This window comes from Mustela nivalis, assembly GCF_964662115.1.
Source record: "Mustela nivalis genome assembly, chromosome: 13".
Taxonomy (NCBI): Eukaryota; Metazoa; Chordata; class Mammalia; order Carnivora; family Mustelidae; genus Mustela; species Mustela nivalis.
Window position 1 is genome coordinate 85,466,303 of NC_139032.1, and position 24,280 is coordinate 85,490,582.

The 24,280-nt window shown below is 55.5% G+C and overlaps 1 protein-coding gene across 23 annotated transcripts in view; it reads left to right on the top strand.

The window, feature by feature from the left end:
* The window catches only part of RALGPS1 (Ral GEF with PH domain and SH3 binding motif 1), a 273,716-nt gene that overhangs the window by 242,937 nt on the left and 6,499 nt on the right, over window positions 1-24,280 (top strand). For 12 of the 23 annotated variants that reach the window (XM_082695647.1, XM_082695649.1, XM_082695667.1 and 9 more), the window contains 8 exons: window positions 551-677; window positions 1,936-2,093; window positions 4,326-4,377; window positions 15,446-15,529; window positions 16,798-16,903; window positions 18,723-18,815; window positions 18,971-19,076; window positions 21,937-22,028. In XM_082695647.1, the coding sequence (XP_082551773.1) occupies window positions 551-677; window positions 1,936-2,093; window positions 4,326-4,377; window positions 15,446-15,529; window positions 16,798-16,903; window positions 18,723-18,815; window positions 18,971-19,076; window positions 21,937-22,028 (818 nt within the window). The remainder of the gene's footprint in view (window positions 1-550; window positions 678-1,935; window positions 2,094-4,325; window positions 4,378-15,445; window positions 15,530-16,797; window positions 16,904-18,722; window positions 18,816-18,970; window positions 19,077-21,936; window positions 22,029-24,280) is intronic. The other 11 variants (XM_082695661.1, XM_082695659.1, XM_082695658.1 and 8 more) reach the window with 2 other exon arrangements.

Below are 24,280 nucleotides of genomic sequence, written 5' to 3' on the forward strand. Positions count from 1 at the left end.
CGGATAGGCCTGGCCTCTCAGCCCCTGCCTCCCTAGCCATGGCCTACCGCAGGAAAGCCACTGCCTCCCCAAGAATCCCCCCATCCCCTTTGGCTGAATGAGCCAAGTACAGAAAGTGGCCACAGGGGCACAGGGCACGGATACTGGACTTCGAGTCAGAAGATACACTGTGAGCTCTCAGTTCTGCCACCCAGCTGGGTCCCCTGGAGAAATGTTGCCGTGGGGAGACCCAGCTAGGCTGCCAGTCCCCACGCCTGCCTCCCACCTGTAGCCCCCACCTCCATCCGCACATTCGCTATATTAGTCAGTGGCACAGGCCCCCAGTCGGGGGGCACCATGCGCAGCAGGACACCAGCCATCTTGACAGTTCAGAGGCTAGTTATCCTGCCAGCGAGGGGTCCGTGTCTCATGAGTAGAAAGCCTCGAGGCTTCTGTGAACATTGTCCTTCTTATGTCAGCCAGGCCTAGAGCCTTATCCCACCAGGGCCACCACCTCTGAGCCTCCCCAGCCTGCTCCGACCATTACTCTCTCTCTCTGTTCTGTTCACAGGCCCCTCCGCCGGCTCCAGCTCTGCGAGGTTCAGCCGGCGGCCCACCTGTCCTGATGCATCTGTTGCTGGCAGCCTCCCCACACCCCCTGTCCCGAGACACAGGAAGAGCCACAGCCTGGGAAACAAGTGGGTGACTGAGCATCTCCCCACGCACCCCAACACCTGCCATGGGCTCCAGACCGGGCTGAATGTGGGACATGGGCTTGCCCACTGGGGGGCTCCCTTATCCGTCTGCTGAGCGCTCTCGGTATTCCTGGCAGATACCCTCTCCCCAGGCTGACACGGGCTCAGAGGAGTTGGGAGGGCACCTGGGGCAGCACAGCCTATGTACCGATGGCGAGCATCACTGGTTCGGGAGTTGATGGAGGAAGCATTCGGGGAAGTGCAGGGAAATGATGGTGGGATTCCAGAAGTTTTACACAAGCTCAGTTAGTGCCTCCCTTATGGAAAACTCCAGAGTCTGCTGGACATCATGACCGTCATCCAGGGCATCACCAAGTGTCTCGAGGCACAGGCACCTGCCAGTGGCGGGGCTCAGGGTCTCTGCTCATCTGTTGTTTCAGAAAGCCCGCAGGGCAGTGAGCCTGCCACTGGTTCATCTGGCCCTATGGGACTGCAAGCCAGGGGGGCATCCAGCTCCCTTGTGGCCTCATCATGGCCGGGCCTGTGTCCCCAGCGTGTTGGGCACGGACTCTGGAACAGCTGGGCCCCTCCTCCCTCTGTTCTTCCCTCCGTCCCTCTCTCCCTTCCTTTCTTCCTCCACTAATGCACAAGCCTCAGGCAGCTCAAGCTGGCCCTGGGGTCCCTCACAGGCCGGAGGGGGAGGGTCATCTCTGAGTGTTTCGGGCTTTGCCCTGGTTAGATGCTCCGCCACGTACCTGCCGTGCCTCACGTCCTTGAGCCCCTGCAGGCGTGCAAGGTGGATGCCATCTTCATTCCTTGTGAGAAGGCATCCTCTGAGGCTCAGTCGGGTGGAGTACTCTGCAGCTGTGAGCAAGGTTGACACAAGGATCTGGACCAGACGTGTGGCTCTATAGCCAGGTGGTGCTGGCCGCAGATCACGCCACCCCTTCCCCTGTGTGGCTGCATCGTTCGCAAGCACTGTCCACTCACTCAAGCCTTGTCGTCCTCCCGAGAGATGCAGGGCAAGTATCATTAGTCCCTATTTGACAGATGGAGAAACTGAGGCTCAGAGAAAGGAGGCGACTTACCCAAGGTCACGCCATGAGCTAGGGCAGAGCCTGGACTTGCACCATGGTTCTGGGCGGAAGTCCTTTTCCTCCAGCTGCGCCATCTGCTCAGGACCCCCGCGCAGGTGCAGGTGTGCTCGCTGTTACGCCACAGATAAGGAGCTTTGCCTTCTTTCTTCCTTTCCATTTTCCAGTATGATGTGTCAGTTGAGTGTAGTTGAGAGTAAAAGTGCGACATTCCCATCGGAGAAAGCGAGGCACCTGCTGGACGACAGCGTCCTAGAGTCCCGCAGCCCCCGCAGGGCCCTCGCCCTCACCTCCTCCTCTGCCGTCACCAATGGACTCTCCCTAGGTAAGCGTCTCCGGCCTGCACACGACAGCGGGCGGGCCACAGTCTGGTGTGTGCTCCGTGTCTGTCTCTGTCACTGTGCAGCGCCCGGTGGCCCCCCATCCCCTCCAGAAAGGGCTCCCTACGCAGTCGCCCAAGCCAGGGAGGCCTCCGCTTCCTGGTCTCCGGGGTTCCACTGAGTGCTCCGAGCGCGGCAGGCAGGTGGAAGGCGCCTCCGGATGCACACCTGAGACCCGCTGTCATTGGTTGGCAGCTGCCAAAGCCTGGCTGTGCCCCAGGGGGCCTTCTGTCCTGGGGGCACCATAAGCCCGTGTGTGCAAAGCCAAGTAGGGGAAGCTGCCTGGGGACAGCAGCGGGGCGGGCCACCGGGTTCTTCTTGTATACTTGTCTTCACACTGAGAAGCCAGAGTTTCGGAGGATGAAAAATTGATCCTCAGGGATGAAATTTTGTGTTTGAAGTACCAGAAATGGTACTTGTGTCCATGGAAGGATCACAAACTAAATCGCTGAGGCCAGGATGGAGAGAAGCTGAGTCAGAGCTAGGACACTGTTGTGCTCTGGTCACAGGCCTGTCTCCCTGTAGTGCCCAGGTCACCTGTCATTACAACTATCAGACAAGTACACTGTCCACTGTTTCTGTAGTCTGTGTGTCTGTGTGTCTGTCTGCTTCCCTTCACAGAGAGCCCTCCCATGGGTGGTGGCAGCTTAGGGAGTCTCCAGGGTAGGGGTTTGATCCCATGAGGTCTGGTTGGGGGCCCATGAGCCCCGGGAGGAAGTTGGGGGGAGGGCGGGGATCCCAGGTCCTGCATACCTGCGAAATGAGGCAGGTCTCTGAGTCACTATCACTGGAGGGGAGGGGACAGCTCTCTCCCACTGCCAGAAAGACTGTGATAAGCAAGGCCTATATCTCCCTTCTGGCCTGGGAGGAAACCATCCTCACTGGACCCAGTCAGGGGTTTATGACAGCTCAGGGCAGTGCAGCCCGTGGTTCCTAGGTGTCAGTATGCTGGAGAGAAGAATTCCGGGGTCAGTATGCTGGGGAAAGGCTGGGTTGAACCAAGTAAGCAGGTCTGTTCTCAGAGCCTTGAATGTGCCATGGGCATTATGGATCACCAAAAAGGCGGTAGAGTCTGCAGGTTCTCCCAGTCTGTCATGGGACCCTTTTCCTTGGAGGGGTCTGGAATGAGGTAGGGATGGGGAGGAGGTTCCGAGGAACCAGTCTGGGAAACGCCAGCCCCAAAGCCTTCAGCGGGGCAGCAGGGCAGCTGTTTTACATCCCAGGAAACTTTCTGAGCTGTGCCTGAGCCCCCGGCCTTGACTCAGAAAACTGAGTCAGACACAACACTCTCCAGTATCCAGACAGGGATCAGCAGGCGCTTTGGTTCTCCGCTCCTCTTCGTGGAAAACTCAGACTCTTTTCTGTATGGAGCCGAAAACCATGCATGCATGTGCCCTATTTGGAGCCCCCGCCACCCGGTGACTCCCGAGAGACCTGAGACCTCCTCCCTCCCCCTCTCCCCCTGCCCAGAGTCGGTGCCAGCAGGTGGCCCACAAGGGGCCAAAGCGAGGCAGTGCCAAGGCCTGAGGGAGAGCACAGAGGACTCTGCAGTGTGCTGTGAGAGGGGTCCTTGGGGCCAGAGCTGGGCCTTGGTGAGCAGGTGTCCTAGTCCGCCCCAGAGGGCCAGCTGGGGGAGATGGACCCTCTCTCCTGTGTATGCCGGCCAGGAGGCAAGGGGCCACTTCCCCAAGGCTTCTGTCTCATGCCAGGCAGCTACTGTGACAGTCCTGGCCCTGGGGAAGAGAAGTGCTCATTTGGCCCGTGTCCTCACTCGGTGAGGCTTATTCTAGCACTGGTTTCACTTGGTCCAGGAGGGAGGCTGTGGTAGGGCCTGGCCAGGCCGACATGGAGGCTGAGGGGCGCAGGGCCTGGCGGGCCCGTGCATATCCAGGAGCAGCCTTGTGGGGTCAGGGGTGGGCAGGAGGCAGTGGGAAGGGTGGAGGACCTACCGGGAACAGTAGGGGAGACTTCTTTTGACTGTCCCAGGAGAGCGAGTGAGAAGTGGCAGCAGCAAAACCCCTAGTCACACAGATGCCCCCGGGGTCAGAAAGCTGTGTCTCCCGCATGTCTGTGGAGCTCAGGGCCCTGGGCCTGCTGACCCAGGAGAATGAACTCCTGTGGGGTTGGCCCCTCTTCTGTGAGGCTGCCACGCTCATTGATCTGTGTTCCTTTTCCAGGCAGTAGTGAGAGCTCAGAGTTTAGTGAAGAGATGTCTTCAGGGCTGGAAAGGTGAGTGTGGCCTCAGCTCAGCCTCTCTCCCAGGGTGGCACTCAGGGCTCCGGGCAGGGACCAGCCCCACCCCCACTGCCCCTCACTGGCCCAGCCTGGGGAGGCTGCTCTGTGGCTCCTCAGGTCAGCTCGGTCCAGGGGCAGGGCCCACTCGGAGTCGGGGGCGGAAGAGCAGGATGGGCGTGGGGTGGGGGTCCCAGCCCCACGCTCCGAGCAGCCCCACTCATCATCCGGCCCAGAGCTGGCCCAGGAGCCTGAGGCCGGCACTGCTTCCTCAGGCCGAGCTGCCGAGGAGACCTGCGAGCAGATTTGGTCTGAAATGTGGCTTCTCAAAACCAGAAGCCCAGGATGGGCCTGGTGTGGAGATGGGCACGTGGCTCCGCCTGCTGGGATCTGAGAGTGTTACACCCGCGTGGCCTCAGGCCTTGGGCACTGTGACGGTGAAGTGGGTCCCAGCCCAGGGTTTGACTCCCCGTGGTGAGCACTTCTGCCCCCGGAGTGGGGCCTCCTGCCCAGGAATCCACCCACTGCGTGTCCCCCCACGTGCTCATGGGCTCTGAACGGGGAGCGCCCATGGCTACGGTAACCCCAAACGTGAAGGGGCGTCATGATGACTCAGGGTATGAGGGACGTGGAGAAAAATCCACTGACTGGGAAAGCTTCAGAGGCGGATTTGCACTGTCCTTCAAAGTAGCCCCTCCAGCGGCGTGCAGGGGCGTGTGTGCACACTCCCACAGTTACGTACACTCTACACACACACACACGGACTTACATACACAGTCTCCCACGTGAGTGTGCACACATTTCCTAAGAAATGCCCCGTGTGTGTACACATTCATACACACGTGCACTTGTGTACTCACACGTATGTGGGTATACAGTCTCGCACATACATTCACACACAGCTCACACATATACACACACACGTGCGTGCGTGCTCACACTCACATGCACACCTACTTTCTCTCTCTCTCCACACTCCTCACTTCTCCTCTAGTGCTGAAGCCTCCTGTCTCATCAGTCCCCATAATCATAAAATGTCCAGAGAGGAGATGAACCCACCCAGGACATCCTCCCAGGGCAGAGGGACGTAAACGATAGGTCATAAGTGATCTTTGTCGAGCATCCCCTGTGCGCCAGACCCTGTCTTGGCCTCACCAAATCCTCAAGAACCCTACACAGCGGTGACTCACAGTGTCCGCGGGCTCTGAGAGGTGAGGTGACTTGTCCTGCTTCGTTGTCCTCTGATAGGGCAGGGCTGACCCAAATCCACATCCTCCTGACCACTGAGCCCCCCTCTTTGTGCTCCTGGCTCCATCCAGAGGCCGTGGTGGCAGCTACAGGGACTGGTCCCATGTCCGTTGGTCAGTCTGTCTGTGAGAGCTTAGATGGAGGGCTGGAAAGGGGGAGGAACAGCAACGTGAGCCCTTGGAACCTGCTCCCTGTCCCTGCTGCAGGACTCCCCGAGGGATGTTTGCTCTGTTCTTGCCTAGCTTGCGCAGGCCAGTGGGCCTCGCTGCCTGCACCCTGGGGCCAGCCCAGCTGTGGCAATGAGAACCCCGGACAGGCTCTAGGGTGGACTCCAGATCTGATGAGTAAAAGTCTGACTTGTGTCAGCATCCGTCAGGGGGCTCCTAGGGAGACCGTGACAAACGGGGCGTATAGGCAAGCCAGTGTCCCCCGGCTCCAGGCCAGTGGGGGGACACTGAGTGGGAAACTTCTGCATGCTGCCAGGATCCAGACCAGAACTTACTCACTGGTTCGTTCGTGCCCTCATTCATTTCAGTCCGTGGCTATGTAGGAAGCCACTGCGTCCTGCCAGACACCATGCTAGTCGCTGAGGGCAGCAAGTAGCTCCTGACACGCTCCCGTGACCAGAGCAGAGCCACCAAGAAGGGAGACAGTGAGGGGCTTCCTGCCACATAGAAGGTGCTCTGCTCAACCAGTAGCGAGCCCTGTGACATACAGCGTTTCTCTTTTCTCTCTTTCACTTAGAATTTGGCGTTCGATTTACTATCCATTGAAATGTTCTAGTAAGTGCTTTTCGGGTGGGACCTCCCACAGGAACTGGCCTCCCAGCTGGCTCGCCCACGCCGGTGCCCAGCCCTGTCTCCTGCAGCTGGCTCTGGGATCCTAGCCCGATGAGGGGAGCAGACCACCTGCTTTGGAAGATGCCCGTGGGGCTAGGATGAGCCCTCCAGTCCAAGGCCCCTTTGGCCTCTAACTCCTTTGGCCAGGCCTCCAGTCTGCATTTCCATCTTGCACTAGCCTCTTTCCGTGTCCACCAGAAAGAATCCACTCCCTCAAATGCATGTGAGCGTTTGAGACTTTCCTGAAGAGCCCGTGGGAGAGCTGGAGGGGAGGGTTTACCTCTTGGCCTTTGGAAACCTTTGTTAAATGCCTCTCTTTCCCCCCAACTCAGGGACCACAGTTCATAGGGCTTCTCTGCTTCACCTTCACCCACACAGTGCTCAGCCCCAGTAGGCCTCCCTTCACGCCTGGGCCACTTTGCTCTTGCTCTACAAAGGAGCAGATTCTCTCTTCCTGGAAGCCAGGGCCACTGTGCCTGGGCCCCCAGGCCAGTGTCTGCCCTGACAGAGCCTCCAAAACACTCTTCAACAAAGCACAGCTTCCCTTCTCAGAGACGCCATCAGCTGGTCCCGAGTGAGCCTGTGGGAACACAGCCTTCTCTACCCCTTTACGTGTGCTTGGGCAGACAGTGACCTCAGGACCACAGCCAGTGGCACAGAGGAATGAGGTGTGATGAAGAGGTCCTGGCTTCTCTAGTTCCCAGAGGCCCAGCTAGGGCAGGGGCAGCCCCACAGCCCCGAAGCTTAGGGGTCACAACCCGCAACTGACTTGTTCCACCAGGCCCCCGGCCCTGCTGACACTCTTGACTTAGGCCAGGAAGAGAAATGGAGCCAAATACCAGCCTGAGGGACAGGGAGCTCCCAGGCCGGTGACGTGTGCCACCAGCGCATGACCCTCCACTGGTCGGCAGGCCCAGCTCAGTCACCCTGTATGCCACTGTGACTGAGCGGGTAGGGGGGTTCCAGTTGTATGACCAAGTGCAGGGTTATTTGGTCTCGTCTTGCAAGTTTGCCTTCTCTGAGATCATACCCACAGCCGTGTCACCCTGGGGCCTGAAGGCTTGAGTGACAGCCGGAACCCAGGCTGCACCCAGTACTTCCCTCGAGTGGCGACCCTAAGGAGCTCCTGTGATGGAGCCCACAGGGCCCTGGGGACACTTGGTGCTGCTGTCCCTCAGAGTGGGCTTAGGGAGGGATGGCAGCCCCCCAATCCTGTTCTTGTTAGGACTGTGCTCGAGGGCTCATGGGGCGAAGGGGGCCTCCTGCTGCCGCTCTCATCCTGCTGTCGCGTCATCTGTCTCAGCCCCAGCAAGGCCACAGGACCTGTGGGAACAGACCAGCCATGAGGTGGCCAGATCATGGAGGGGTTGGTTTGGGTGCTGTAAAGACCCTCCCCTGTCTTTGGACAGAGTGGTGGTCCCGGGTCAGCGCCCTCAACAACCCGAGGCCAGAGTCACTGGACCAGGGGTGGGTGGGTGAGGGCCGGCCCCCTCCTCTCTTAAGACTCTACCTCATGTCCCAACCTGCACCTTGCTCGCCTCAGTATCCTGGGTTGAGGACAAAAGTGGAAGGAGGACCCCTGATCGAACCGTGATTTCCCAAGGAGAGAAGGCAGGCGGCCATGAAAAGGCATTTTCAGCATGTGCTTGATGAGCTCGAAAGTAGGGACTGTGGACACTGCCCTAGGCTAGCCTCGAGCAAACCTCAGGCTTCTCAGAAACTCAAGAGGGAAGAGAATATTTTAGGCCCATCAGCAAGAGCTAACAGGTGCTTCTTTTTATGCCTGATTTGGCACTGACATGAGAACAAAAATATTAGCGTAAGAGTTCATTTTAAATGAAATATTTTAAAATAGGAAGAAAATGGATGATAAGAGGCGAACACATATGTATGTACAAAAGTGTGTCATGTCGCGCATCTCGGTTCTCTCTGAGTTCTGGGGCCACTGAATGAATGTCCTTCCTTCATTATTTTTCTATATGCTCCACATCTGCCACAATAGGTACATGTTTCTTTTACACCCAGGAAAAAATTAACATTTCTTTTTAAAAAAAGAATTCATCAGAAACATTTACTAATTGGTTTTTAAGAGGTAACATATGAAAGCATGTCACAGAGCTCATCCCGAAGCCCTCGGCCATCCGTCTTGTCTAGCCCGACATCAGCCGTGTGTGAGGAAGTGCCGCTCTCCCACGAGGGAGGGACAGGCCAGAAACACAGGTGGTGCCAAGGTGAGGAGGAGACAGAGGGACCCTTGGGGGTGGGAGAGGCCCAAGTGACGGCCCCCTCTGAAGCAGAGCTGTTTCCCCTTCCGGCGGGGGGGGCGGGGCACAGGGGAGCTAGTCGCAGCTCCTGGAGATGGAACAAATTGATGATGCCAGGTCCACAGAGGGTCCTGAAGCTGTGTCGCTCTCCATGGGAGTGTCCAGCACAGTTCCCAAGTCAGACTGCGGGGTCAGCGGTGGCTTCCGGTAGAGGCGATGGTTAAGCAGCAGCCCAGGGACATTGGTGAAGAGGACCACCTCGGGGCCTCAAGAGGGGTCTCGGGGTCTGAGGAGGCTGCGAGGCCCTAATCATGTGCCGGGATGGGAGGTGGCCCAGGGATGCTCGGTCTGGCTCGTCCGAGTCACTGCAGGAGAGGCAGACTCGGTGATGGGCCCCGGTCTGCGAAGCTCTTAGTGAGCCTCTCCATTGACAAATTGCGGTCTGGCTTCCCGATGCTGCCGGCAGCGCTGGGAGAGGCCTGGGGTCAGGACAGCTAGCTCTGTGACCTTGGGCCTGTGTCTCAGCCTCTGAGCAGCAGGAGCGGCAGCTCTACGTGATGAGGCTCCCTGGATACACACAGCTCGTAGGTGGAGCTTTGTGCTTGGGAACTTTGACTTTTTTGAGAGTTTTACTCGGTGGTAGCTGTTGGCAGCAGGCAGGGGATGCAGGGGTCTGGGGAGGTGGGGTGAAGAGGAAAGTCCCCAAATGGCAGTTCAGTCGTCATGGTACAGAGGAGCCAGGCATGGCTGGCCTCCAGGGTGACAGGGAACCGTGGGAAGGACCCATCTAAGAGGCTGCTGCAGACAGTCGGCCCCGCAAGCGTCCCAGGGTGCCAAGGAGGGTGGGCGATGCAGTGTTTCCATACGTGGGGTTTCCTTGTTCTTAGCCAGTGGAATCTTCCATCTTTAGGGAGACCCCAGGGAAGTAGAGTCTTGGAGGCAGATTCCCCAGCCTGCTACCTGCAAATCAGAGCTTTTAAAGACACCCTTTTCCTACTTTGAGATAATCAGAGGACTCCAGCAGATGGCCCAGGTTTGCCAGGGTACAGAGCCACCTTCTGAACCCCAAACTACGCAGCATTTCAAGAGATGGGGGCAGTCTAGAGGCAGTACTGTGGTGAGGGGTCCATTTAACCGAAGTGCAATGTGAGAGTGGCTGTTTTCAGGGTGACTTTCTCGGAGGGTCTGGCTGCCTTCCTCCCACCCCTGTGGCCGAGGCCCAGGAATCTCCAGGTTCATGTCCCGCCCCCACCCACCCATCGGTCTGGTCTCCTCAGCTCCGGCTTGCTCTGCCTCCTGTGTCAGCCTAGTTGGATGATGTGCCAAGCTTCTGATGCGGGCTTGCCCCAAAGATGCTGTCTCTTGCTTTGCTTTCAGCAACAGACACTGAAGTCTGGACAAGGAGGCTACCCAAGGAGCTCAGGCCCCTCTGAGAGAAAACAGTGGGCAGCAGTCCCTGGGCCTTTGGCTTGACCTTGTCTTTGGGCTGCTGTGGCTTCATAGGCAGCTGAGAAATCTCAGCCCGCCCTCTCCTCCGATACCCACATCCCCTCAGAGTCGGGTCCTGGACAGCGGGCGAGATTTCTTTCCATCTTGAGTCAGTCCTTCTCCACATATATCTGCCACACTCCCCTCTCGCTCTCTGCAGACCAGATTTCTAGACTTCTCAGCTCATAGAGGGGAAGAGGAAGACCTTGCAGCTCCCACGTTTACATGTTACAGCTTCATCCAGCCACAGAGCCTGACTTTCCTTCTCTCTCACACACACATCTGGTTCCTAATTGCCATGAGAGAACATCTGATTGACCTGGCTTGGATCAGGTGTTGTTCTGTCCACTCAGCTAAACATGCAGTTCGAATGTGGCTCCTAGAGACGCACTCCGCAGATCAGGGACATTGCCCAGAGAGAAGCGAATGAGTGACTTACCACAAGTCCATGGCAAGTACTGCTGGAAGGGACGTCCCAAGGTCCAGCAGAACTCAGGGTGGCAGCTTCCTGTCTACAGATGAGGTCAATCTTCCGAAGTGGCTGGGACCAAGCTCTGGCCTAATGGGACAGCTTCCCATTAAGGTTTGCTGGTACAGGTGGACACATGGTTGATGAACAGCATTTCCTGGGCCCTTCCATAGGCCCACTCCTACCTCAAGGGGCTCTATGTACTTGACATAGAAGAATGGGGTGGAAGACCCTACTTCTGCTAAGACAAGATTACTAAGACCCCAGTGTAATTATTACCCAAGACTTCTCCCTATTGCACAGCTTCCTAAACCAGCAACAGGGACGTGGGGCTTTCTGAAATTTAATCTCCATGATGCTACCTAGCGTGTACCTAGAAAACTGCTGAGGGGAAGATGCCTTTCAGACTTGCCTTAGCTAGTCTGCATTCTCCTGATGCTGTTGGCCCAGGCAGAACCCTGGCAGCTTCTGCTTCAACAGCTCTATCCACTCTTCCTCTTCCTAGGGTTGTGACCTTGGGCAAGTTACTCCACCTCTCCAAGCCTCAGATCCCTTATCTATAAGATGGGGTTCAGAGTAGAGCCTGCCTGGGGCGCCTGGGTGTCTCAGCCAGTTAAGCATCCAACTCATGATCTCAGCTCAGTTCTCGATCTCAGGGTTGTGAGTTCAAGCCTCGCATTGGGTTCCCTGCTGGGCATGGAGCCTACTTAAAACAAAAACAAAAAAATAGTGCCTGCCTAACAGTATTCCTGATTTTCAGGATAGAAAATCCCTGTGTGATTGGACAAGAGAATGAATAAGTACTGCTCAGCGCATTGCCTAGCACCCAGCGTCCCCATCACCACCCCAGCATCCCCATCGTTCTGTCCTCATATCCCCATCATCACTGTCGCTTCATCATTCCCGGCAGCCCCGTCACCCCATCCTCTCCATCATCCCATCCTGATCATCACCATCATCACCACCACCCCCTCATCTCCGTCATCCCGTCCTTACCACCCCCAATGTCCCCATCACCCCCTTATCTCCATCATCCCATCCGATCATCCCCATCCTCTCCATCACCCCACCATCATCACCATCATCACCACCACCCCCTCATCTCCATCATCCCATCCTTACCACCCCCAACGTCCCCATCACCCCCTTATCTCCATCATCCCATCCCGATCATCCCCATCCTCTCCATCACCCCACCATCATCACCATACCGTCCCTCCCATCAGCCCATCCTTATCATTATCGCCCCTGCCACCACCATCATCATTTTGTACAGCATTTGGGACTGAAGTGTTCTACTTGGTTGCCAGCCTCCACCTTCCCCAGACCAGACTTCCCATGAGTAGCGTTGCCCACCACTGCCCAAGCTCATCCTTGAGAGGAAACAGTAGAATGGCCTCTCTGGGGTACAGTATGTTCAGCCGCATTCTGCCCCGGCATCATGCTGGGAAAGGTGTCCGTGATTCTGGAGTGGGAATTCCCATGTCAGTCCAAGAGATCCCCTGACTTCTGAGTTTACCAGATATGACTGCCCATTCATTTTCCATTTTTCTGGCCCTGAACATTCAAATAGCAAATCTCACAGCAGGGCCCTGATCAGATTGTTTCCAGTGGGTGAAGATCCTGGCTCCTCTGTGCTGATTCTAGCCTGCTTGGGCCCAGCCAGAGTCACCCCAACTGTCACGGCCCTCCTCCAGCCCTGCAGGGCTCCCCTGGGGGAGAAGGCTGCCACCACAACCCTGCTGTTCTGAAAGTGGGCCTTGGGGAAAAGTCACCATTATGCTGACCTTCACAGCCAGGGGCACTCACTCCTCCAGGGTCCAGGGAAGCAGGCTCTGACTTCCCTCCTGGAAGCAGCTTGACAGACACAGGCCCACTGCTCACAGAGGAAAGCCAGCCTCCCTTTGTGAGTACTTGTGTGTCCAGCCCTGCCAGGTGTCCGGTGCCATGGGGCCATGTGCAGTGACCTAGGACTGGCAGCAGGGAATGGCAAAGGCAGTCCTAACCTTATCTGACCTTATAAATTGGGTTACATTCCTGTTTGGCCAACAGGCCAGGAAAGTGATAACCCAGAGAGACACCGTGCTGCGGGGGTGAGCAGGTGTTTGAGGACCACGTGGACACAGGAAATCATCCTGCTGAAAGAGGAAAGGGTGAAAAGGAGAGAGCCAGGCAGGTTGCGTGAGCTCAGTGGTTTCACCTCCCTGAGCCTCTGTCTCCTCATCTAGGACAGGGCGGGAGCAGTGCCCCTCGCGGAGGCTGGAGGAATGGCGTGTCTCATGGTCCCCAGTTGATAAATGGCAGCGGCTCTTAAGCGTCAGTCTCCAAAACCCCTGGAAGATTATTCTAGCACAGGGATGGAAGGCCGGGGGAGCTGTGGTCCCACCCCCGGAGATCCGGGGCGCACGGCTGCTGGGGCCGTCCAGTCTCACAGACGTGGACAAAGCCCGATCAGTGCGAGCTGCTGCAGAGACCCGCAAGAGTGGTGCCTCTGGGAGGAAAATGTCCCAATGCCACCCACAGGGTGGACCCAGTCCCCGTGATAGACTCCACCACATGTGACACCTCAGCCTCCCTGCAACCCTGAAAGGCGTGGGAGGAGCTTGGGCTGTAGAGTCCGAACAGGGTTCAGATCCTGGCTTACTGGGCTCATGCCTCGGTCAAATGTCTTCCCATCACTGAGCCTCAGTTTCCCTATTCTGGGGAAGACAATGTGCTTAAATAAAGCTCCAGTGAGATGGTTGAGTGTCATGGCCTTGCACATGCGAGCCCCCACTCACCGGTGAGCTCTGCACTCCTGCATTCCTCCCACCAGCCCAGCGCACTGGGGAGCACCCTACGCCTTTTGGAAGAACATGGAGAAAGGCTGCTTAAAAGGCTAGACAGGCTGGAAGATGCTGAGTTAAGGCTACCCAATGACAAGTGTCAGACAGACAGACGTCTGCTGAGCGTGCAGCCGTGGACTATCTCAGGAAGGAGAGGACGGAGGGAAGGTAGCAGCGCCAACCACGTCCCCCCATTGATGGGGAACCACTGGGCATTGTAGACAGCCCACTGTCACTGAACCTTATCCTTGGGCATCAGGGCAAGAAGACAAGAAGAAAGGTGGAGAAGGGGCCAGAGGACCCAGCTCTGGAAAAGGGAGGCTCCATCTCCAACTCCAGATAGGTCGCAGCTCAGAGCAAGAATCCAGATCAAAGGGGGAGATGTCCCCTGGGCACGAAGAATGTCATCACAGAAAGGTTCGCTGTCAGATCCTGCCCCGACTCCTAGGAAACCTCTGGTAGTGGCTGGGGAGGAAAGCACCTGGAGGCAGCCCATCGAGAGACCTTGGAGCAGCCTGATTCAGCACGGGGTTATGCCATGTTGTGAGGGACTCGGCCAGTGTTCCGGTAACGGTGAAAATCCTGGAGCTTTCCATAAATGAGAGCAGATTAGTCATGACCTGTGATGTCCCGCTCACTGCACTGCAAGCCTCTTTCTGAATTGGTGGGGGAAGAGGGGAGGCGATCCAGCCCCTGGGCTGGGAATTGGGCAAGCTGGGGCCTCATCTGTGCCACAGCTCGTGGTGGGGCTGGCGTCAGCCTGGAACCATCATCTGTCACCCAGGTGTGCTGGGGAAAGGCTGAGATTTGTAACCTCTGAGGACTTGAGGGGCCAAGCAAATGCTGTGGCTTTTCACCTAAAGAGGAGGGGCTGACGGGCAGCTGGTGTAGACGGCCATCAGACTCCCACCTGCCCTGAACTTGAGCCTCTGTACAACAGACACAAGGTGGTCATCAAGAACTGTTCCTTCTCAAGTGGAAGACTGAGGGGCAGGGCCACAAGAGCCTGCCTTGGAGGCACCTGAGCTTACTTACGCTAGGACAGACCTGCCGCCGTGAATGAGCGCGTCCACCCTGTCCCCTGCCAGGTGTCCGGTGCCATGGGGCCGTGTGCAGTGACCTAGGACTGGCAGCAGGGAATGGCAAAGGCAGTCCTAACCTTATCTGACCTTATAAATTGGGTTACATTCCTGTTTGGCCAACGGGCCAGGAAAGTGATAACCCAGAGAGACACCGTGCTGCGGGGGTGAGCAGGTGTTTGAGGACCACGTGGACACAGGAAATCATCCTGCTGAAAGAGGAAAGGGTGAAAAGGAGAGACAGAAAGATGGAAGCCTCCCCCCCAGATAGGTTAAGCTTCTCTGTGGGAGCTGTACCTTCCCCTGCAAAGGCTCCTTTGCAAAGAGACTCCAGGTGGGAGAAAAGGCAGAGGAGCAGCCCACAGGGAGATGCAGGGGTCCGGCGGGGGCCAGCAGAGGAGGCTGTCTGGTGGAGAGGACACAGCAAACAGGAATTCAGCTGTGCCCTGGTGAATGAGGTGCGCAAGCCCCCCCCCCCCCACACACACCCCCCGGCCCGACATGCAAGACTGCCCACAGTTCTGTGCGCCCTTGTAATTGGATTCACCATGGACTATTATGGGCTGGACGGCATTTTTTGTTAAACATGTCAGGTTCACATTGGGTAAGTGCGTGTGCCCTGATTTTAGTCACCCCCTGACACTCACTGATGGAGGCTCCGGGGCGTCATATTCACAGACCTGGCAGCTCCAGATGTGCCCCAGATGTGTCTGCAGCTTGATGTAGGAGGTGTGGGTAAAGCTGGGATCGGACCCTCCTGAGCCAGTGCTCACAGTGTCCGAGATGCCCTTGCTTCCTCCGAGTGTCTGGTTGTTTGCGGCTGTTGCTAAATCTCACCCCTTTTCTTCTGAAGCAGGGGACGTCTGTATGCCACGCTGGGGCCCAACTGGCGGGTTCCGGTTCGGAATTCTCCCAGAACCCGGAGCTGCGTCTACAGGTATCCATTTGTTGTGTGCTCGTTTACTTGACAGCTAGCTCTAGGCTGCTCGGTGGATGCCAAGCGCTGTGCTCCCGGCTGCTGGATAAGCCACAGTCCAAGAGGCTGCTGCCACGGGAGACAGAGACTGAACCGATAATCCCAGATCCCTGATGGTCCCAGAGAGGAGGTGGGCTGTTCTGCAAGGGGAGAGCAGGGAAGGCCTCTGTGGAGAAGTGACTGGAAGAGTGATAGGAAGGATCCAGGTACAGGGAGGGGAGGTGCAGGGATGAGTGCACCCCAAGTCGAAGGGAGGCAGGAAGAGCAGGGTGGCTTGGGAGTGAGAGAGGGGAGGGGTGGAGATGCGGCTGCGGAGATGCGGCCCCGCCCAGGGGCAGGGGTGGGGGGGTGACAAACAGTGGCATGACCAGGTCATCATGGCCGTGGCAAGGAGAGCTGGAAAGCATGCAGGAGGAAGGCAAGGCTGGCCTGAGGGAGGCCAGGGAAGAGCACTGGGCAGTCGCTCAAAGGGAGAGCAAGTTCTGCCTAAGGTGCGGGGAGTGAGATGGTTGATCGGGGCCGAGAGGCATACGTAGGACTTGGGGTCGGTACATCCTTGGGATCGAGTAGGTTGCAGGGGTGGAGAGGAGAGAGGAGAAACCCCCCAGGTCTCTGGTTCAGGCAGCCACATGGATGGTGGTACCGTTTACCCACCTATGGAGGAAGAGCAGCTTAAGGAAGGGCACCCAGTTGAGGGAGATGCCTGTGGGAGACACCTACCCAGTGACCCGAAGCCATCCAGAGCCTCGGGGCAGGTCCTAGCCGGTGCTGCACTTGGCTGTCTTTGCCTGTAGGTGGCGCCCGAAGCCCTGAGGCAAAGGCACTGGGCTTGGCAGCGCTCCCTGGTCCCGCTTCTCACTCCAGCGCCACCTTCCCACACTTGCTCACTGCTCCTCTAGGCTGCTGCCAACACAAGGAGGGGCTGCAGGGCCCCAGGCTCCCCAGGTGGAGAGGAAGAGTAGAAGCTCGGGAGGGCCAGGAGGAAGCCACCACTGAGATCAGGAGCAGGAGGCCATGCTCCTGGGGTCTGGGTTACAAGAAGCGCTGCCAAGCCTAGGGCCTGAGGCGAGGGAGGTGAAAGTGTCCAGCTGTGGCCAATGCAGGGCCACCTGCCCTGATCATGTTGAGTCCTGGCACAGCATCATGGACTTGGCAGTGGGGTGCTGGGAGGGAGAGGTGCCTGAGCGCGGCTCCTCCAGGGCAGTGTCTGACCGGTGGTCTCCCCCCAGCCCCACGGGCCCATGCATCTGTACGCTGGGGAGCTCGGCCACAGTGCCCACCATGGAGGGTCCTCTGAGGAGGAAAACTCTGCTCAAGGAAGGCCGGAGACCCGCGGTAAGTGCAGACCCACCTCTGTCCAGAGGCAGCAGGGCCCTTGGGGAGGTCCCTGGGCTCTGGCTCTGGCTGTGCCACTGAGTGGGCGAGGGCCTCACTCCCCACATCTGTAAACTGGGATACAATAGTGCCTATGTCTCCGAGGACTCAGCAAGACTGTCACATACGGCTGTGCACACAGCGAGCATCTGGTGACCCAGAGCTGTGACGAGGGCGAGTGGAAGCCTGCAGACCCCCAGGCTTTGGGTTGGAACTACCCCTGAGAGGGCTGGCACAGCCTCTGTCTGGTCCCCAGTTGCAGGTGCCCTCTTCCCCCGTGGCAGCAGCATCAGGAGGCCTTTGAGGCTCTACCATTTGTTCCCTGGTCACCTATGCCAGACCCCCAAGTCACTGGCTCTATGACCTCCCCCACGGCAGGGCCTCAGCCACATACAGGGACCCCTGAACTGTTACCACGGAGCATCTGTGCAAGGGTTTCCTACCAACAGACCGTGGGTTGCGTCTCCAGGCAGCATCCGCTACCATCTGCTCTGCCTTCCTGTTCCTGCTCTGGCTCTTGCCCGTGGAACCCCCTGAAACCACCCCCTCCTATCTGTGCCCACTGTGAAGGTGCCAGGGTGCCAGCCCAGCTGTCCCCTCCAGATGCTGCCCTGTCTGCAGGTGCCAGTGGCTCATGGGTAAGGGGAGTCTTCAACCCCGGCCCTAGGCTGCCCTTCGTCCTTGGGCCCAGATTCTCACAGAGCGTTCTGTGACATGGGGCCCTAGATCTGGCCTGTTGTATAGACCTGCCTGCTTCTCTCCCACACTCAGAGTTCAGGCCTCGGTCATTCTGAGTCAGGGCGAGACAGTGTCCTGCTAGCAGAGTTTTCCCAGATGTTGGCTGGCCCAGTAGTGAGTGATGAAGCCACTCCAGTGGGTCATGGCCTGTATTTGTGAGCAGAATAGAGTAGAATGGAAAACAGCAGCATCCCATATGTATAATAAAGCTAAGTTCATTTCATGAAGCTTATTTCAGTTGGACACGTATGTGCATGTGTGTTATGCACATGTGTGGGTGTCGTCAGACACATCTGACAGCCCGCACTGTCACTGTTGCCAGCCCCGGAGCTGCATTCAGCGTGGAGAGGGGCTCTTGTGGGCTGTGATTCAGAACGGTCGGCCTCGCTCCTCTCAACCTTGTTCCTTGCAGGAGCCGATACTTCCTTCACCTTTGCAAACCAAAAGGCTTGTTGAAGTGATTTTTCCCTAAACCCAGGAGCAGAGCCCCCTGAAGAGGGAATCCCAGCCTTGTTGCCTAGAGAAACAGAAAGAATACCTGTAGCTCTGCCCTGTTGGCTTTTCCCCCTTCGAATCCTGCAGCTTCCCATGCGCTGCCATTCAGTCCCAGCCCGAGCACCCCAGTGCAGATACTATGGTTCAACTGGGCTATGCTTTGGCTTGTCCGTGTTTTGAAAATATTTTTCTCCAGGACCTTCTTGGGCCCAAGTCACCTGAACACACAGAAATTAAGCCTTGGCACTGCCTTACACAAGGTGAAAAAAATGCAAGGCTCTCGGAGTAAAGGAGCCGGAGAGGGGAGTCAGGGCTTAGAGCTCAGAGGCACTAATGAGAAGGCTCTCCCTCCCCCAGACCCTGGCCGGAGGTGACACTGATGCCTGTGGGGCCAGGGGAAGAGATGAGGCCCGTGCTGGCACTGGTTGGCAGGAAGGGAACACTTTTCCACCCTTGTGGCTGGGAATCAGGCAGGGAGGGGGTGCTCCACTCCCCCCCCCCCACCACCACATGCAGTGTTGCCACCCTGCCTTCCCTTCCTCCATAGCTGTCCTCATGGACCAGGTACTGGGTCATACTCTCGGGATCCACCCTCCTGTACTACGGAGCCAAGTCCTTGCGGGGCACAGACAGAAAACACGTAAGTCCCAGAAGAGGACTCTCCATACTGGGACTTCGGGTGGTACGAGCTGGGGGGAGGGGGGAGGGGCGGGAAGGAAACTTTCCAGGCCCAGCTCGGCTTCTCCCTGGAGTGAGGGGCATTGGCCTTCTAGTTATGCTGTTGTTCTTCCCCAGTACAAATCCACACCCGGCAAAAAAGTCTCCGTGGTGGGCTGGATGGTGCAGCTGCCTGACGACCCCGAGCACCCCGATATCTTCCAGCTGAATAATCCCGACAAAGGTAGGCAGCCCCGGCGCTGGGTGCACACAACTTTTCTCCACCCTCTTTCCCTCGTCTGCTAAATGTGCATTTTGAAACAATAAGAACTTTGGGGGCTGCTGCTTTCCCTTTGCTTTAGGTTGTGATCAGAGGGCACCACACTAGTCTGTGAAACCAGTGTAACCACTGAGCCGTGGGCATGGCACGTGGCTGCAGGAACCCTTTTGTGGCCTCACCTGTGGCTACTGGGGCTCATCACCTTTGAAGCTATAGCCTTAGGGGCTTGGAATAAATAATATAATGCTGCATAAGGCAGGGACCATGTGGCTAGAAGGGTCTTGGGTCTTGGGAGACTTCAGAGACATCCCTGACATGAGACTCTCACAGTATCCCGGTCCAAGGCCAAATCAGAGAAGAGCCCTTTTACAAAAGCCCCAACTTTAACTTGTCTGGTCATCTCCCATATCTTCCTGGTTCCATCTCTCCCACGTGCCCATGTTGCGTGGAAGGAGAGGTTCACGGCGCCATCTTGTCCAGAAGCCCTATTTGCATTGGCCTTGCTATCAAGGAAATGGCAATCAGAACCACAATGAGATATCACCTCACACCTATCAGAATGGCTAAAATCAGAAAGACAAGAAATAACGAGTGTTGGTGAGGATATAGATAAAAAGGAACCCTTGTGCATTGTTTGTGGGAATCTAAATTGGTGTAGCCACTGTGGAGAAGAATACGGAGGTCCTTCAGAAAATTAAAAATAGGAATACCATCTGATCCAATAATCCCATTACTGGGTACTTACCTAAAGAAAGTGAAAACACGGGGCGCCTGGGTGGCTCAGTTGGTTGAGTGACTGCCTTTAGCTCAGGTCATGATCCCGGACTTCCAGGATCGAGTCCCGCGTCGGGCTCCCAGCTCCTCGGGGAGTCTGCTTCTCCCTCTGACCTTCTCCTCGCTCATGCTCTCTCTCATTCATTCTCTCTCAAATAAATAAATAAAATCTTTAAAAAAAAATTAAAAAAAAAAGAAAATGAAAACACTAATCCAAAAAGATATTCACCCTTATGTTTATTGTATTATTGATAATGGAAGCAACCTAAGAGTCCTTTGATAGATGAATGGAGAAGGAAGATGTGATAATACACATACACATCACACACACTCACACACACACACACCATAAAAATATTACATAACCATAAAAAAGAATGAGATCATGCCCTTTGTGATGATGCAGATGGACCTAGAGGGTGTTATGCCAAGTGAATTAAGTCAGACTGAGAAAGACAAATGTGATCTGATTTTCTTCATGTGGTATCTAAAAACAGCAACAACAAAAAACCAAATGAATAAACAAAAAGCAGTATCAAATGTATAAATATAGAAGATAAATTGATGATTTCTAGAGGGGAGGGGATGGGGAGATGGAAAAATGGGTGAAGGGGAATAGGAGATACAGGCTTCCAGTTATGGAATGAGTATGTCATAGGACTATGGTCAATGATATTTTACTAGAATTGTATGGTGATCATAGTAACTGCACTTGTGGTGAGCATAGCATAATGTATAAACTTATTGAGTCACTGCATCGTACACCAGAAACTAATGTAACATTTTGTGTCAACTATACTAAAAAATATATATATATAGAAAAAGAAAAAGAATAGCTCACGCTTGTCTTCTTGGTAGCCCATGTCACATGACAAAACCCCAAAATACCGGGGTCTTGGGTTTTAGCCAGGCAAAGTCACTGGGACTGTCAGGCCTCCAAGCATCTTTACATCTTCTCAGGAATGTTCTAGTGCGAGGTTCACGTACATACAAATCACCTGCGGAGCTAGTAAAAATTCAGGTTTGGATTCAGTGGATCTGGGCTAGAGCCCAAGGTCCTGTCTTTCTAACAAGCTCCCGGGTAATGCCAGTAATGCTGCCAGAGAGAGACTGCAGGGTTCCAGCCTTGTGAGCTGGGAAGTCAGAAAACAGGAAACCTCCAGTGGCCCAGGGACTGGAGAGGAGGGGAGCCAAGGTCTCTGCTCCACGTCTGAAAGGTTGAATGCATGCGCAGCTACACACACGTCATAGCGCGTCCCAGTCTGGTCGCCCCTGGAATTTCTTCCTCAAGCTTCCAGGCTTGGGTTAGAAGTCATCTTCCTTGAGAAAGTAAATGTTGGGCCCACAGGAAAGCACTGTCCCCAAGCAGAGGAAAATACGATACCGAGGGTGGCCAGGGTCTGTGGATAGAATTCAAGGGGTTTGTGAACTTGAGTGGTGAAAAAAAAATTACATCTTTCTTTTCCTATGGACTCTCATGCCTTTATTTGTGAGTATAGAACTACTAGAATGTTCACAAAACCCGTGATTTTATGTCCAAGAAAAACCACAGATATTTTCTTATCACATGCAATTGTAGATTTCTGATGGCTCACCTCTCTGGAATTAACAGAGCGGTGTCAGACCTGCCTGCCCCTAGATAGATCTCGGTACTTGTGCATTAATAGAGGAGCACATCTAGAACTGGATTACTCAAGTGTTTTTTAGTAGTTTGATAACTGCATTTCGGTGGTATTGATCTCTTTCCTTTTTTTTTTTTTTTTTTTTTTAATGCATTGGAAATGTTATTCTGAGGAAGGTCCACAGGCCACAGGCCTCACCAAAGTCCAGTGCACCATGGCCCAGCAGTGGCTAAGAGCCCCGGTCCACAGAGACACGCCAGAGGCACCCAAGGTTCTGCCCCTGCAAGCCCCAAGCTTACACCGGGCTGCTCCTGATCGCCCTTGGTTTGGTTAACCTAAGTTCACGTTTATCTTCAGGCTCCTGTCGCAGGCAGACCCTCCCATGAGACGCTCCCTCTTCCTAACCCACGGTTTCCTCTGCCCATCAGGCAATGTTTACAAGTTCCAGACTGGTTCCCGGTTTCATGCAATACTGTGGCACAAGCATTTGGACGATGCATGTAAAAGCAACAGGCCTCAGGTAAAGTCGCCAAAACCCTTCTTGTCTCTGGAAATATCTCTCCCACCCTTAGGACTAAGGGTCCATAGAGAACAGGGCTCCTTTCTTCCCTCAGAGCCTCTCAGCTGTGCTCCTGGGCACTGTCTTTTGAGCAGCCTTTTTCCATGAGACAGGGCACTCTCTGCTCAGCTGAGAGCTAAGTCCGGCTCCAGACCAGAACTGTGAACCTGGTCCCATGTCTTTCCCACTAAGGAAAACAGCACTGAAACATCCATCAGGTACAGTTGGGTGACAGATGCAATATGGCCCCAAGGCTGAGGATACAGCACCCATTTAGATCATGTCCCCCAAAAGCGGATTCGTGGGCGTACTCCACACTGACAAAAGGGCCTCCCTGCCCACAACCCTTAGGAATAATACTATCAGCTAACGCTGGGAGCCAGCCACGGCTGCTCCTCAGGGTCTCTGCGCCAGCGGGACCGCTGGTCTGCACCTCACCCAGGCCCAGGCACGGCGGGCAGCGTTTTACCTGCGGGAATCAGCGGAATCCTTCCAGCGCCCCGTGAGGCACGTTTCTCTTCCCGTCTCCATTCTGTGCTGAGGACATTGAGGCTCAGAAAGTGGCAGACACTCATTCAAGGTCCCAAGGTGAATGAGCTCTAACCCCAATCTGCCGGCCACCAAAGTCTGGACTTGCTGCCCCGAGCTCCCTACCCTTGCACTTCCCAGAGGGCCCCCAGCTAGCTCAGCCTCCCGAGGTTGAGCTGAAGGCCCCGGAGCACAGCCTTGCTGTCGGGCTTCTGAGAAGCTCAGCTGCCCCAGCCCTCAGCACCCAGCGGGGCAGGCTGCACGTTTCTGCCCCTGGGAGTCAGGGCAGGGGCGGCGTTTGGCTGCTGGTGTTCCGTCCCTCAGCTTCCCTGTCCGTGTGCCCCAGGGACCAGCCAGAAGAGGGCGCTGCGGAATGGGTCCCTCTCAGTCTGGGGACAAGGCAAGCCCCAGAACTTTAGAATAGGCTGTGCCAGCTTCAGGCGGTGGCAGCTAGGAGGCACCAGCTCTGAGATGTGAGGGGGGCCCTCAGCAAAGGCTGGTTCACGCCAGGCATTTGGGTCTGGGAGGCTGCTGGCGACAGCACAGTCACGGACTTTGGGGTTCCTCCGAGTGCTTCTCGGAAATCAGAGGGAAGTCTCGGTTTGGTACTGCTCAGGATTTTCATCTGTAACGTCACATGAGAACATACGTGACAAGCTGGTCAGATTACAGATGATGGGAAGCTAGAAAGCAGAAGTAGTAAAAAGTTATCGACAAAATAAAACAGTAGGAAAGACTGACAAAGGGAAAATGCAAAGTAGCACAAAGCAGCTTGAGGTAAACTGCATTTGAGTCCCCTTACTCATCTGTCTGCCTGCCGGTATTTGTCCCGGTGATAGACGCACACGTGTCCACAAAGGTCTGTGGCTAAGAATGTTCACTGCAGGGACACCTGGCTGGTTCAGTCATGGAGGCGTCCAACTCTTGCTTTCAACTCAGGTCTTGATCTCAGGGTCATGAGTTCAAGCCCCACTTCGGCATGAAGGCTACTTTAAAAAAAAATGTTCACTGCAGCACTGTCCTTGATAGAAAAAAACTGGAAACCTCTGTGGCTGTCAGTAAATCCATATTGTGTGACAGCTGGTAGCGATTAGAAAGACAGAAGCAGATCTGTGTGTGGTATCCTGAAAGGGGCCCCAAGATACAAGTAAAAAGCAAAGTCTAGGGGCACTGGGCTGGCTCAGCCAGTAGAGCCATGAGTCTGAGAGATTACTTAAAAAATAAAAAATTTAGACAGGGGCGCCTGGGTGGCTCAGTGGGTTAAAGCCTCTGCCTTCGGCTCAGGTTATGATACCAGGCTCCTGGGATTGAGCCCCGCATCGGGCTCTCTGCTCAGCGGGGAGCCTGCTTCCTCCTCTCTCTCTGCCTGCCTCTCTGCCTACTTGTGATCTCTGTCTGTCAAATAAATAATAAAATCTTAAAAAAAAATTTAAAAAGGAAAGGATAAAACATATGTAAGGGCCATCTCATTTGTATTAAAATACATAAGCTTATTTGTAATATATATGTTTGTCTCTGTATATAAGATTTCTAAAGTGATGTGCAGGAAGCTATCGTTCATGGTGTCTAGAGTGCTTATGTATGTTTTTTGGCATTAAAAAATTTAACTACTCGGGACGCCTGGGTGGCTCAGTTGGTTAAGCAGCTGCCTTCGGCTCAGGTCATGATCCCGGCGCCCTGGGATC